Below are 15,185 nucleotides of genomic sequence, written 5' to 3'. Positions count from 1 at the left end.
CCCCTCTTTTTCCTCTATACAGTCCTTCCTTCCTCCATTCTTGGAGAGCAGGTATTTTTGATCTTAGGGAAAAGCTTTCAGTTTTTTTTTTTTTTTTGTCATTAAGTGTAATATTAAGTATTTGTTTTTCATAGGTATACTGAAGTTGAGAAAGTTCCCTTCTTGTTTATTGAGTATTTTTTAAATTAAAAGGTTGCTTGATTTTGTCAGTTTGCTTTTTTCTCCCTTACCTGTGATCATGTGGTTTTTATTCTTTTTTCTACAAATCTGGTGTATTATATTGATTGATAGTTGTGCACTGAACCAACCTTATATTGCTGGGGTAAATCCCATTTGGTCTTGGAGTGTAATCCTTTTTATGTGTTCAGGATTTGGTTTGTTAGTATTTTGTGTGGAATTCTGTACTGTCTTTATAAGGGATATATTCCTCTATAGTCTTTTTTTGTTATAATATCTTTGTCTGGATTTGGAATCACTGTTACTGGTCTCATAGAATGAGTTGACAAGAGCCCTTCCCACCACCCCCTGTCCACCTTTTAAAAATATTTGGTCAGTAATTTTAGTGGCCTCTGTCTAATCACTAGCTGACAACTAATTTGAGGTTACTCTAGTCCTATTCTAAAGAAGACCTGTGACCTATTCATAAGCTATTCATTAGACAGAGACTCCTTAACTGACTGAATCTGGTCCCTAGTCTTTACTGAGGGACTCTGTATGAGTGTTGGGACATTTGTTCACCTCTCAGTTGTCAGCAGTTGATAACTCTGCCTTAGCCTTCACTTCTTGCTTATGTAGAGCTTCCAACTCAGCAAGGTGAAAGAGTAAGACCTCGTCAGGTCCTGCCTGAGCATTTGCACAGCAGTGGCCATGTGTACGACCCCACATATGCCTGCAATCTTCTAGATTCCCAGGAATATGCCAGGCTTCCTGTGGACAGCTTTCATTTTAAGAGTTTTGGTTTGTATTGTTTGTATCAACTAGTACTTAACTGCCTCAGGCATCTGTAAAGTTAAACTATTGCTTGTCATTTATTTCAGTTCACAACACTGGAGATAGGATGTTTGTGCAAGACTAGCTCCTTGTAAGATAAATAGACAGCTTTACAAGTAGGATCTTCTGGGGAACCCTAAGACAAGTTGAATAATGACAGTTCCTCGGTAATGAGGCTTTGAAAGGGCTCCAGTCTGGTTCTAGCCCAGGGCACTGCTACTCAATTTGATTGTGGACTCTTGGTTTTCCAGGTTTCTGCAGAGCTAAAGAGTGAGAGTAGTGAAAACACTACAAAGCTCATGGCCCACTATTCTTAGACATCTCTCATTTTTTTCCTTAGATAAATGCTCTATATATTACTGCAGTCCTTGGGTTCATTTCCACAGCCCTGTATACGTAACTTCTGAAAAGTTTTGCCAGTATTCTCATTAATTTCACATAGCATTTACACAGACCAGGGGAGGGGACAGCCCAGGCTTGCACACCTTTGGGAGCTCTTGATTGAGAAAGAGCTCCTAGGGCCTCTGAGGCAGAGAGGGATTCTGGCTTCGGCCCAACCTCACCCCCAGGTCCCCAAAGAAGGCCCAGAGGTTGAGCAATATTATTTACCCCTCTCATCCCACAGAACTGAGGCATACTGGCTACTAGGGCTTACTCCCAACAGGGCAAGGACGTATTTCCTCAGGTACTGTGAAGATAGAGAATGAAGGGAATGCACCTAGGGCTCAAGGTGCAGAAGCCATGGAGCAGAGCTTGTTCCAGGCTTGCCCTACTGTGCCAGCTGCTGTGAGGGTGATAGCCCATATGCCTGGTGCCCATCTGGCCTACAGAGAAGATGCTATCAGGCAGAGCTAGCGTCTAGCTTTTATTGGTTGCTTGTTTTCTCAAACCCAGCATTTAAAAAGTCACCTGAAGTGGTAGATTAGTGGGGTAGAGATGGGAGTAGGACAGAGGTCACTTGGGAGGACTCCAGCATGGTATGACAGGTCCTTCACATGTAGTACCAGGCCAAGAGTTCAGCAGCCAGGGCCACACCCGCAGCCAAAATGAACTGGAGACTGGGCTTCCTCAGCACAGCCATGGCTGTCCAGAAGGGGCAGCTGCTGCCCTCCAGGGCACCTTTGTCTTCTTGAGCAGCATAGAAGGGTCATTTTAGTACATCTCCCTTCCCATCGTGCACAGGGAGCCCATCCTCCAGGGTCTCTCTGGCCAAGGCAGAGCCAGCCTGGTCCAGTTCATTGAATATCTGCATGTTGTATTCAAAGGCCTTGTTGGCCTCCTCCACGATCCTCTCTTTGGTCTTCAGATTCAGATCCAGGGCATTCATCCTGGCCCAGTAAAACGGCTTGAACTGCTGGGCATTGTCCACATGCTCAAACAGGTAGAACTGGGTCCCTTCCCCTGTGCTGGGGCGTTTCAGTGCCCACTGGGCCACCTTCTTCAGCACCTGGCCTCCTGATAGGTCCCCCATGTAGCGAGTGTATGCATGGGCCACCAGCAGCTCTGGCTCATTCTGCCCTATTTAGTGGATCCGTTCCACGTACTTCTGGGCAGCCTCGGAGCACTCACCAGCTCCTCCCAGTTCTCACCAAAGAAGTACTCCATGTCCTTGGTCAGCGCCTCCTTCCGGTGCAGCTCCATGGGGAAGTAAAAAGGGGCAAAGGCTGGGTGGTCCTTGTTGAGGTCCATTTCCTCCTCAAGGGCTTAAATATTTCCTTCTTAATGTTGCCTTTCAAGAAGTCCTTGACAAACTGGGTGTTTTCTGCCCAGTCATGCGCTTCCTTGGTCCCTTCTTTGAGGAATTCAGAGAGGTCAGCCATTCTGGTATGGTTTTACTTTTCTGGGGCCACAGTGTTATTTTTCTCAGACTCATCTACTCCCTCAGAGGTCTCCACTTCTGCTGACATCGTTGCTGAGTGGTTCTTGACGCCCTCACTCTAGTCCCGCCGCGGGTCCCTTCGGTCGGCCCGTGCGTCCACCCGTCCGCTCGTCAGTGCTCCAGCCAGCTACTACCTCAGGCGAAGCCACCGCCGCAGCCGAGCGGCTTGTTATTTTGCATTTTAATCCTTTTGATAGCTGTGTGGTTTATTATTGTGGTTTTCATTTGTAGTTCTCTAATGACCAATGCTATTGACATCTTTTCATATATTTATTTGGCCTTGGTATATTTGGTGAAGTGTCTGCATCTGTTGTTTTAATTTTATTTTTTATTCTTGAGTTTTAAAAGTTCTCTATATAGTCTAAAAATGAGGACTTATTTTTGTATTTTGCTTACAAATATTTTCTTTCAATATATAGCTTGTCTTTCCATCTTCTTTCTGTTATTTTTGTTAAATATTTTACATTTTGATGAAGTCCAGTTTATTAATTTTTGCTTATGTGTATCATGCTTTTGATGTCAGTGTAAGAATTTTTTTTATCTGTCTCTAAGTCTTAAATATTTTTCTCTTTTTCTGTAAAATTCTTACGGTTCTTTTGTTGTACATTCATCTTCTGTATTTTTTCAATGATGTGTCTTTTAGGATTAGAATTCTTAGTTCCCAGGTTGCTGTTTTGTTTTTTATTTTAGCACTTCCTGATGTTGTTTATCCTTTGGCTTGCAAAATTTCTGGAGATATCTACTGTTCTTGTATTTGTTCCTTTGTGTTTAATGTGTCTTTTTTACTCCCCTTGGGCTACTTTGAGGAGTTTTTATTGTTTTACACTAGTTTTCCAGGCATTTAATTTTGATGTATTGTGATTTTTGTTTTCCTTATCTTTTAAGTTCATTGTGGTTTTTGAGTTTGTATCTTCATATTTTTCATCAAATTTGAACAATTTTTGACATTACTTCTTTGCATATTTATTTTTTTAAACTTTTTTTTAGTTATTGATGGACCTTTATTTTATTCACTTATTTATATATGGTGCTGAGAATTGAACCCCCCACCTCATAGAGTACGTGCTAGGCAAGTACTCTACTACTACTGAGCCACAATCCCAGCCTAGATGTTTATCTATACCCATTTTTGTGCTCCATTTATGGGACTATTGTTTATTTATTAGACTTTTTAACAGATCCCATTCTCACTAAGATTGTGAGGGGTTTATTTATTTATTTATTTTTTATATTTTTGTTTACTGGGGATTGAACTCAGGGGCACTCACCACTGAGCCACATCCCCAACCCTATTTTGTATTTTATTCAGAAACAGGGTCTCACTGAGTAACTTAGTGCCTCACTTTTGCTAAGACTGGCTTTGAACTCATGATTCTTCTGTCTCAGGCTCCCGAGCTGTGCACCACTGTGCTGGTAAGATTGTGAGGTTTTTTGTGTTTTTGTTTTTTTTTAATTTTTGTCTGTCTTCTTCTGTATGCTGGAACAAATTAAATTTTTTCTGGTTTCAGAGTCAGTCACATTTTCTTTTCAGTCTGATCTGTTAAGCCTACCCAGTGATGTTTTTACTTTATTTTTGATCTCTAGAAGTTCTATTTATTTATTCTTTGTATCTTACAGTTCTTACTATGTCATGTTTTCATTTAAATACCCGAATATAGTTATTGTAGGTATTTTAATGTCTTTGTTTTCTAATTTCATCATTTGTCATACTGGGTTTATTTGTATTGACTATTTTCCCTCTATTTTTGGGTCATGTTTTCCCAAGTCTTATCACATCTAATACTTTTGGGTTGGGTAATGGGTTTTATAAATTTTACATTATTGGATGTATAGATTTTGTATTTTTTGTTTTGCTTTTTTCTGGCATGCTGTTATTGGTAGTTTTGTTTGATCCTTTCAGTAATGGCTTGTTTTGTGCTTTCTCAGAATAGGTCTAGAGTAACCTTTAATCTAGGGATAATTTAGCCCTGTTACAGAGGCTTGAGCTTTCTAGGATCCCTTCTGAATGCCCCAGGAGATTAACAAGATTTGGCACATCTGCTCAGAACTTGAATGTCTACGCCCTACGCCCTATGTAAGCTTTGTGGACTTTCAGCTGATAACTTTTCAGTTGCTTTTTTTGCCTGGAGTTTCTTTTATTCATGTGCATTTTAGAAATCAGCTAAGAATTAAAGATCCCTTATTTAATATTTTGGAGGTATTTTTTCTTTATCTTTTTTTTTTTTTTTTTCTTTTGGTAGATTCTTCTCAAGTGCCACCTATACCTTCCAGCTGCTTGAACTCTGATATGTGTTTCTGTAATTCAGCAAGACTTCTTTTACAAGGGATTCTCTTCCTGTCCCGTAGTCCAGAATTTGCCTCCAGGAGGAAAGCTTGGAGATAATGTGTCTTACCTCACTTGATTCCTTCCTCATAGGAAGTCTTAGTTGCCTGTTTTCAGTATCTGAAAATAATTGTTTCATTTATTCTGTCTAATTTTCTTGTGTTTATAGCAATCTTGTCCTTGTTGCTCCATCATGCCTGGCAGTTGAAGTCATTTTTCTTGAATTAAAAAAGTTAATAACCTTTTAATTTTAGAATAATTTTATATTTATAGAAAAATCAGAAAGATGGTACAGAGCATTCTGGTATACCCTTTATACAGTTTCTCTCATTGTCAGCATCTTACAATTCCATGGTACAGTTGCCCAAATTGAGAAACTGACATTGACATATAAAGTAAACATCTTTAACTTTATTTTAAAAACTGCCAAACTGTTTTCCAAAATGGCTATATCTCAGAGTGGCATGCCAGTAGCAATGAGTGAGAACCCTTGGATTATTTGAGTAGAAGAACTCTATGAAATTGGTTACATTGAAACATCAATATTTCAACTACTCTGAAATTATACCAAAATTAAGTCAAAAGAAAGAACTTGAAATTGAAAATCTTGAGTGTGTGGTTACAGATGACTCATGATAACTATAACAGTACCATTCAAGGAACTCTTCCTGTATGCCAAGCACTGTTCTAAGAACTTTACTTTTAATAGCTTATATTATCCCTACGGCATCATTATGTTATTGGTGCTGTTTTTAATGCTCTTGTAGATTAGGAGATTAGGAAGTAATTTCTCCATGGTCCCATGTTATGAAGGTGCAGGCAGCCTTGCTCTAGAACCTTCACTCTGTTCCACTCTGCCAGTGATGATTCTCAAGTGGTTGTACACGAGAATTACCTGAGGATGGGCTGGGGTTGTGGCTCAGTGGAGGAGCGCTTGCATAGCATGTGTGAAGCACTGGATTTGATTCTCAGCACCACATCTTAATAAAAATGAATAAAACAAAGGCCCATCAACAACTAAAAGATTAAAAGAATTACCTGAGGAATTGAGATAGTTTCACTTAGTACAGGATGTTCTTGAGCACCAATATCATAGAGACCCCTGGTGATTTATGTCAGAATTGGGAACACTTTTGTGCATTTATATAGCCTCTGTGTTATAATGTATAAATATTTGGTGTATTAAAGCGTACTTTCATATTGTCAGTAATAATACTGGTTTCTTTAGTGCATATTTTAAATTAGACATTTAAAGATTTCTTTTTTTTTTTTTTTGTTTTTTTAACTGTCAGTGCTAGAGCCCAAATCCAGGGCTTGATGCCTGCTAGGCAAGCATCTTACATACTGTCTACAATTAATTTAATCCAGCATAGAATAATATTCAGAAGACTATTTCTTATTTTTCTTATTCTGTGTTCATTGACATTTTTAGCATTTAATTTTTAGGTTTTTTAGATGTAGAAGAAAATTTTAAATTCTAATTTGTCATACTTTGAGGATTTATTTTTAAAGTACAATAAATAAAATGATAGGGTTGAACATGAAGTTCACTAAAATCTAGTTTTTAATCTCAAAATCAATGTTGTAACTTAATTTTCTTAAATGATTAGTACTTAATTTCCAAGTCACTGTTTTGCTCTCAGTAACTGGTTACTGTTGGTTTCATGGAGTCTCCACTAGAGTGTGCTAAAGATATTTCAGTGGGAAAAGTGTTAATTATCTAGACTTGCCTGAACTTGTCAGTCTCAGCAATTTTATTTTTTTTAAGAGAATTTAATTTCAAGTTTATGAAATTCCTTTTGTGTAATAAATTCTGAACCTTGACAATCGAGTACACCTACAGATACTTTAAATGATAATTAATCTATATCTATTCTTGTTTCTCAGTAAGCATGCCAGCTAGAAATATCTTTGATTATCTTACGATGTTATCCTTTAGAAACTAAGAGTTGTATCTCCCTTTCATAATATATTTCTGAAAATCTGAATAACTTAAGATGAACTGGAGAAACTAATAATTTATCTTATGAAGTTGAAAATAATTTATTATGGATGCTTTCATTTTAAAATAACAAATCAGTACATGCCTTTAATATGCAATTCTAGCATAGCATTACTCTCAAAGTATAATAGATTGGCTGTGGTAACCATGTATTTTGTGGTGATACATTAGAGTAGGGTGAGAAAGTAAGTTTTGGTTCATTTACATTTGACAAATTTCTGAATGAGTGTTTTATTAACTGTTTTTACCTGGCAAAAGTACTGAATGATAACAACTGTTTTTCTTTCTTTTTTCCTCCTTTTCCCCCCAGGTACCTTCACTCAAATAACATAGTTGTGGTTCCAGAAGGTAAGCACACCTAAAATTTTTAGTTAGAAGACAACATAGTTAAAGCTTTGCTTTATAAGTAGAGCAAAGTATCTCTTTTAACTTATCTTGTTTGGTGTGTTAGGGAATTTTAATTATAGGGCACTTTTAATATATTAGCTTCAAACACTTTTCCCCTAATAAGTCCAGTTAAGAATTATGATTAAGTAAATTAAATCTAAAATAGTTAAAATGCATAAGCAAATCATAGATAAGTTGCTAATAAGTTAAAAATAAAATGAATTCTAAACATAAAAAATTTATTTAAGAATTTTGGTTATATTACTTTTGTGTATTCTTGAATCATTTATTTAAGCAGATTTTTACACTGTTTTAATGTTTTCATTTGCTTTCTTTTTAAACTTTTATTTTATCTCTAGGCAGAAATATTTATCACTTACATAAAAGTTAAAGATCAAAGTTTTTACTGTTTTGTGAACAACTGAGATGGGACTAGTATTAAGCATTAAAATATTTTAGGTTGGAACACTTTCATTAAAGATTTGCTGTAACACTTGAGTCAAACTCATTTTGCTTTTCCCCTTCTCTTCCATTTGAAGCTATTGGGTCCCTTGTAAAACTCCAGTATCTGGATCTTAGTGACAATGCCTTAGAAATTGTTTGCCCAGAAATTGGTCGGCTGAGAGCTTTACGTCATCTTCGATTAGCAAATAACCAACTGCAATTCCTACCTCCAGGTAATAATAGTCTATAGTATACAATAGTTTCTTGTCTTTTATAAATCTATTTTTATTCATGTTTTTCTCTGTATGTCTAGGCAGTGAGCTATGGATATAAATGTATTTGTAAGTATTTGTCCATTTGTTTGAAGATGAAACCAAGGTATGTGGGTGAAATATGATTTGGACTCTTGATACAGATATGAGAAGGTAGCATTTAACAAGATAGGTTTACAGCTTTACAGTTGCACATTACAAACAATGCCTCTTCTAATCTTTGCCTTAGCAAACTATTTGTACAAAGAGCTACTTCAGTTCTGAATTTCACATAAGAGAATTTAGATGAACTTTGGCATAATCATTTTAGTATACAAAAGGCAAATACAGTGGTTTTTTTTGTTTCGTTTATCCTTATTCTCTAGTGAGGTAGTGATGTATTATCAATTTTGATTTAATAAGGAATCATACTAGAATCTATTAGGACAACTTAAATTTGAGTCTTAGAATTGTCAGTTCTGCCTGCTGAACACCTGATTAGATTCTGATATGCCTATTGGCAGATAGTTCTAAAATCCTGCATTCCCTTGAAAGTCACATTAAACCTTTTGACTTTTGGGGGAAGGGCATTTCAGGGACCTTTGTCTGTGAAGGTGCACATTTTCAAATTCTGTCATATATCATTTCCCTTCTGAAAACAAAGAAAGATGAAGTATGATTTAAGAATAAAACAACTTGTGCTTCAGGTATTACATGAAAATCAGCATATATTCAAGGATGAACTGAAAAAGATACAAATGTCACATTGGCAGGGATTATTTTTATTTAGTAACTTCAGAAACACCAACTAGTCTTTTAGTGTATACAGTGAAATATATGACCCAAATAGAATTACAGATTACTATGTGTCATAGAACTGGAGGGTAATATGAGAATAGTAAGAACTTAAGGTTAAATCCATGAATGTAGAACTCTGTGATATTTCTTTGTGATTTTAAAAAAAAATTCTTCCAGTTTTTTCCAGTAGGGACATTTCTAAATGAGCACAGTAACTGATTAAGTTTTAATTTTCTACATTAGCCTTTATATATATAGGTCCAGTACTGTTTACAAAAATGATACTAATAGAGCAATGGAATTGCTTTAAAAACGTTTTTAAACTTCATATAACCAGTGCCTTAATGTTTCCATCTATAGTTAAAACAAAAAATTTCAATTCAATACAGACATATGATCTTAATGGTATATTAATATAATACATATAAAGGCTTGGTGATATTTCATCACTCTAGCTTTCATTAAGTTTATATATTCAGATATTCAGAAAATTAGATTCTGTTTTGAAGATTGCATAGAAAGTATATCACCAAAGATAATATTTTCATAGATGAGGTATTTTCCTATAATATTTTCATATAAGAGATGAGGAATCAAAATGCATGGATATAATATGGTATCTGTAAACCCCTTTTATATACATTTAAAAAACATACAAACATACAATTTTGTTCTGTGTCTTCCATTATTCTGTTTTTTCATGTAATATAATATATCATTTTGTGGTAGAATGTGGTCATTTCTTTCCATTATATGTTCTCAGAAGTTAAGGATGTACTTCTGATATCACCAACTGCCCCCTAATAACCTCCTAATAACCAGTGAACAGTGTATGTTTCTTGAATATTTTCATATATTTTTAAATTTTATTTCACTTGTTATACAAGAGAGTTGAGTCATATTTTTTTTTATCTTATTTTCCTATCTTTTTCTATTGTTTTGAATAGGAACTTTTGATTGAGCTCAATTGTGTTTTTCTTCTACCATGAGTAGCAGTGGACAAGGCCTTACTACTTATTCAATTCACATACACAACTCATTTTAAGGTCATTATAACTATTGTGATTTGAATGAGTTAGGGGATAGGTGTATATCCCCAAATGTTAGTGTCTGAAGACATACTATGGAAATGTTTTCTAACTGTAGAAATGTGAGGGATTATTATGTTGATATCTGATTTAGAGCCCCTTCTACATAGTCCGTGCTATTATGTAGACTTTCTTCATGTCACATTCCTTCAAAAGACTTACCATTTTATTGGTTATGTGTTGTGTTTGGAAAGCCTTGAAATTCTATTCCATATCCACTGCTTAAAAATTGAAAAATATTTTAAACATTTGAAAAATGTAGGTGAATATAGAAAGTTTTAACATCAGGACGTAAGAATGAATTACAGAGCTTTCCTAACTCCTTAAATTGTATATCATAGTTGGTGTTTATATATCTGTATTGCTGTGAGGAGTTTTGAAATAGAGTTTAGATTTATGTGGTTGTTGTCTATGGGTTGTTTGCCAGGACCCATTTTTCTGGGAATTTCTTTTCTCTGTTCTATTGGATTGACAGGTACTACGATTTTCTACCACATCCCATTGTTTTCTCACCACATTTGACTGGTCTAGGTTTAGATACCTAACCCAAGCAAAACCAGTTGTTTTCCTGGGAATTTTGAAGAGACTGGTGTGAGAGAAGGAAAGAGTATAGAGAAGGCAGGAAAAATTTTAAATCAATTTGTCTTTCTCTCTGGGATACTGCACAGTACTGTATGATGTTGTGAAGTACTGGTAGTAGCCATGTGGAATGGGAGACAGAGAAGGAAAGACAAAGCAGGGAGAGGGGAGAGAAGGCTTCCCTGAATTCTAATATTCCAGTCCCAGATTCTGTTCTTGAGATCCACAGGCTTTGTTCTTAGTAAAGACCGGATGTAGGAATGTGAAGACAAACACTCTGGCTTTTGCTTTGTGAGACTGCAAGTTCTGTTTTGGTTCCACTTTCCTGCAGTTCCGTTTGGGTTCCACTTCCCTGTGCTGTGGTCTAGAAAGTGCCCTTCAGCAAGAAAGGGCTCACCTTTTGTGTTCCTTTACTTCAAAACTTGTAGTTCTGTATTGCTAGTCCATGTCCATTAGATGTTCTTTGATTTCTCATCTGATAAATCAATAAGAATCATGATAAATTATTTATAAGGATCAGAACAAGTCATATATAAGATTGCTTATCTGCATTCACATATGTACATATATATTCTTAAGTATGTACCACTTAGACATTTATATATTGCCATTCCCTATTTGCAGTATCAAAACTAGCATTTTTTTTTTTTTTTTTTTTGCGGTACTGGGAATCGAACTCAGGGCCTTGTGCTTGCAAGGCAAGCACTCTACCAGCTGAGCTATCTCCCCAGCCCAAAACTAGTATTTTTATAAAACAAATTTAAACTAATATTCTCTCAAAGGCCTTTTCTAACTAGATGAGATAAAATTATATGAGCTATTATTAAGAGAACTGCTGTGCACCTACAAATATGTAGGACTATTGGGGAAGAGTTTCTGTCAGTGTAGGGATTCTTGCCACGCACTTTATTTGTTCCTGTAAAGACCACAAAGGCTAATCCTTGAATTCTAATTCAGAATTCTGATACATTTTTGTGATTTGCCATCAACTCTCTGTGAATTCCCATGGGAGAAGGTTATAGTAACAAACAAAAAGTAACCAGGAGCTAGAAAAGATATTGCTTGCATCTGGCGTATAAATCAGCCTGTTTCTTTTTGAAATGCTTTTATCCTTGAAAAGTTGTTTTGCATACCAAAAAAGGAAGAATTTTTAGTCCAAATTAAAAACATGGACGTGTTGTACTTAAATGGCTAAAAGTACACACAAACACAGAGATATGTCCTATATACAATCAGCATGAATTGTTCCTAAACTTAGGCTTCACGTCTGATCAAGTCGTTATTATTTCTTAAATTTTATTTATTTATTTATTTTGTCGATCCTCAGTTGCTTTATTGGGATGAAATTTAGTATTTTGGTCTGTCCCATTGCCTCCTAACTTGTTCTAAAATCTCTTTGCTTACTGGTCTGTTGTGGAGGTGGGGAGGGTGGAGATCAGTCTTTTTTCTTGGAGGCTATAGTAAAAACCAGGGTCTGGTCTCTCTGGGCTTCTCTGTTACTTGCTACCCTGTTTGTAGGAACTGTATTGTCACTGGGTTGCATACTACAGTGATTCTTCAGGGGTGCAGATCCCATCCCATAGTTACAGGCCTTGTGTTCCACCCTGCCTTACAGTTTCTCATGATGCTAGGTGACCCAGGCACACTGGGTCAGCTCTGCCTTCTTTAACTCTTCTATTGCACCCGCATCCTCAGTGGACATCTCAAAAGCAGCTCACTTTTTGAATCCTCAGAACACTGTCTTATATTGCCTCTGTCCCCAGATAATCAAGGCTTTTCTTCTGATATTATCCTCCTTCACTCATTGACTTTTTTGGGGTGATTTATCCTTCTGGGAGTCTGGGCTTTTCGCTTATTGTACATTAGTGCTGGTGGTAGTATTTCTCTCACTAAAAAAGCATCTGAAAATGCATTCCTGGCAGAGATCCCTTCTGGTGCCACCAGACTATGTACGTGTGGCTATTAATATATGTAAATAGAATGCGTATTTTGCAGGATTATCTGTATGACCTGGAAGACTTACTGTTTGATCTTTTTAACAAGAAATATGTGTTGGCTCAAAGTATACCATGCTGTGTACAAGAGAAAGTGGGCATCATGGAGGAGAATGGGCTTCTGAGAAACTTATATTTTACAACTTCCTAAGAAGGAACTAGACAGGAGAGGGAAATATTGATTAGGTTGCTAGATGACCACTGAGTAAAGGAATAAATTGTCTGCCAGAGTCCTAAGCTCGTATTCAGAACCTGTTCTTTCAATGAATTATATAGACCTAAAGTTTATAGTATGTATAGTAGTCTATTAATAAAGTAAATTTGTAGTTTAATTAAATATATATTAGTAACATACAGATATTTTATTTCAATGTTTACTTAAAATTATTTTGATATACTAGATAAAATAAAGCACATTGATTTCTCCAAAAAATATTTTCAGACACTATTACATATTGTAAAATCTGCTTATAAATGGAGCTATTGCCTTTAAATTTTATTTGCACACTTTTGTAAGCTTTAACAATTTAGCAAAAACCTCAGGATAAAAATGGCCATTAAAATTTGTCTGGGAAAAAAAAAGTTCTGTTTTCTAGACCATGTGTTCTTAGAGCTCAGAGGTAATACAAAAAATAATCCTTTTTAGGAAAGGTGTAAAGGAAAGTGGTGGGAAACTTGCCAAATGCCTGAAAAACAAAGGTTCATTGTGACAGTATTTGGGAGGGGAAAAAAAAAAAGCAAAGAAAAAAAAAATGGTCCCTGAGATTTGGAAAGTCTTTATCATCAATCAAGCTACTGTTTAAGGTACAGTGAACGTCTTTCCGTGAACCTTTTGTTTGTGGAAAAAAAATCTAACAGCTAACATCATATCCAAATTCACCTCCCATACAATATTTCTCTTCCTTGTCTGTGTGCAAATAATTTATTGTCCCATAGTGTAGTACAGGCTGAGTGTGGACAGCAATGACAGTACTGAGGTCCGTGAAGATGGTTTAAGGAAACGTCGTGTTTGAGGTAAGGGACTGAGCTGATGTGTAAGTGGTATGCAGGAGCAAATGATTGAGATCTGGATATTTTTCATTGTTTCTGAAATGCATCCATTTCCTAGTCTTTCATCCACTCTGTTTCCAACATTCTCTCTCTCAAAGATTTGATAAACTTTCTTCAATTAAAATCCTTCATTTAAATAAATCGACCAAAGTGTTTTGATTGTCATGATAGAAACCTATACTGGATTCATGACAATTTTTTTTTTTTATGATGAGTTCCAGGAAGCAGAGATTTTTTAAAAAACTGATATATATAGAAATGTTCTTAATCTTTTGGAGTAAAATTTTGAGAACTTATCAAATGTATTTTTGTAGACACAGCGTATTCATGAGACTTTGGAGATTTAGTTATTTTTGTATCTAAATCAACTTGCAGTATTTTAGAGGTGGCATGGAGTAATTTCTGCTATAACTTTTGCTATTTTCGCAAACTTGAATTTGTATTTCATTTTTACTAAAGAACCTTCAAGTATTAAACACATTTCTTACATTAATAGTGATTTGATATTTTGTACTTACTAACCAAGCTTTGGGGATAAAAACAAGTTTTAGATACATAAACAAAGATTATATTTTTGTGGTTACTTTCTAGCTTCAGTTGGGTTTTCTGCCTTGATTTCAGTATATTGTTTTGTGACATGATGAGAAAATTAGAGTCTCGGGTCATACTATGTAATTGTGAAGAAAAAGTAACTGGAAGAATCTAGGTTAAGTGCCAAAATAAATATTTCTTAAAAAGTAATGTGTTCAATATGTAAAACATTTTTTTCATCTGTTGTTTGAACGTTATTTTTGCTTTACTTCATCCGTAAATTATGCTTTAACCTTGCTAAAGATTTTTATTTAAATCTGATTGTCTGCTCTGTACGCAGTTTTAGAGTTTCTGATTGTATTAGTGAATGAAAAGCTTTATGATTTGCCAAGGTTGATGTAATGAGAAGTAACTAAAGAAATGTAGTTTGATATCACTTGTTTTCAAGCCCCCCCACACACAGTTGGCATTGCAGTTCTTTGCTTAGTCATTTTTATTAATCCTGTTTTTTTTAAAGAGGTAATATTTTAAGGAGATACCTTGATTTTTTAAAAGATTTTTAGTTTTCACTGGTATTTTTGTTTGTAGGTAGTGAGACAATATGAAATCAAAACTGGCAGTGAGGAAGGATTCCAAAACAAACATCCTTATATGCTTTTAACAAATATCATTTGTTGGTTCTATGTCTCTTCTGCTTCTTAGCTGAATCTGCTGACATCCCTGCTCCTGACATATTCCCAAAGAGGATTTAAGTCTGGCAGGTCTATTTTGATGACTTTTTCTTTTCAGTTTCAGAAGTTTAGCATTCGTTCCTTGTGTATGAATTTACAAATCAATATTTTTTAAAGGAAAAACAGCATGGTTTGTAG

The 15,185-nt window shown here is 35.5% G+C and overlaps 1 protein-coding gene and 1 pseudogene across 14 annotated transcripts in view; one reads left to right on the top strand and one right to left on the bottom strand.

The window, feature by feature from the left end:
- Positions 1 to 15,185, top strand: part of LRRC28 (leucine rich repeat containing 28) — a 134,686-nt gene that overhangs the window by 23,493 nt on the left and 96,008 nt on the right. For all 13 annotated transcript variants that reach the window (XM_079126520.1, XM_079126516.1, XM_079126511.1 and 10 more), the window contains 2 exons: positions 7,505 to 7,542; positions 8,121 to 8,258. In XM_079126520.1, coding sequence (XP_078982646.1) covers positions 7,505 to 7,542; positions 8,121 to 8,258 — 176 coding nt within the window. The remainder of the gene's footprint in view (positions 1 to 7,504; positions 7,543 to 8,120; positions 8,259 to 15,185) is intronic.
- LOC306653130 (heme oxygenase 2-like) lies at positions 1,435 to 3,028 on the bottom strand (annotated as a pseudogene). The gene has a single exon. The product of its transcript is annotated as a heme oxygenase 2-like (transcript).

Source organism: Sciurus vulgaris (assembly GCF_902686455.1).
Source record: "Sciurus vulgaris genome assembly, chromosome: 2".
In the NCBI taxonomy this organism is placed as follows: Eukaryota; Metazoa; Chordata; class Mammalia; order Rodentia; family Sciuridae; genus Sciurus; species Sciurus vulgaris.
This window is presented reverse-complemented; position numbering and strand designations above follow the sequence as displayed.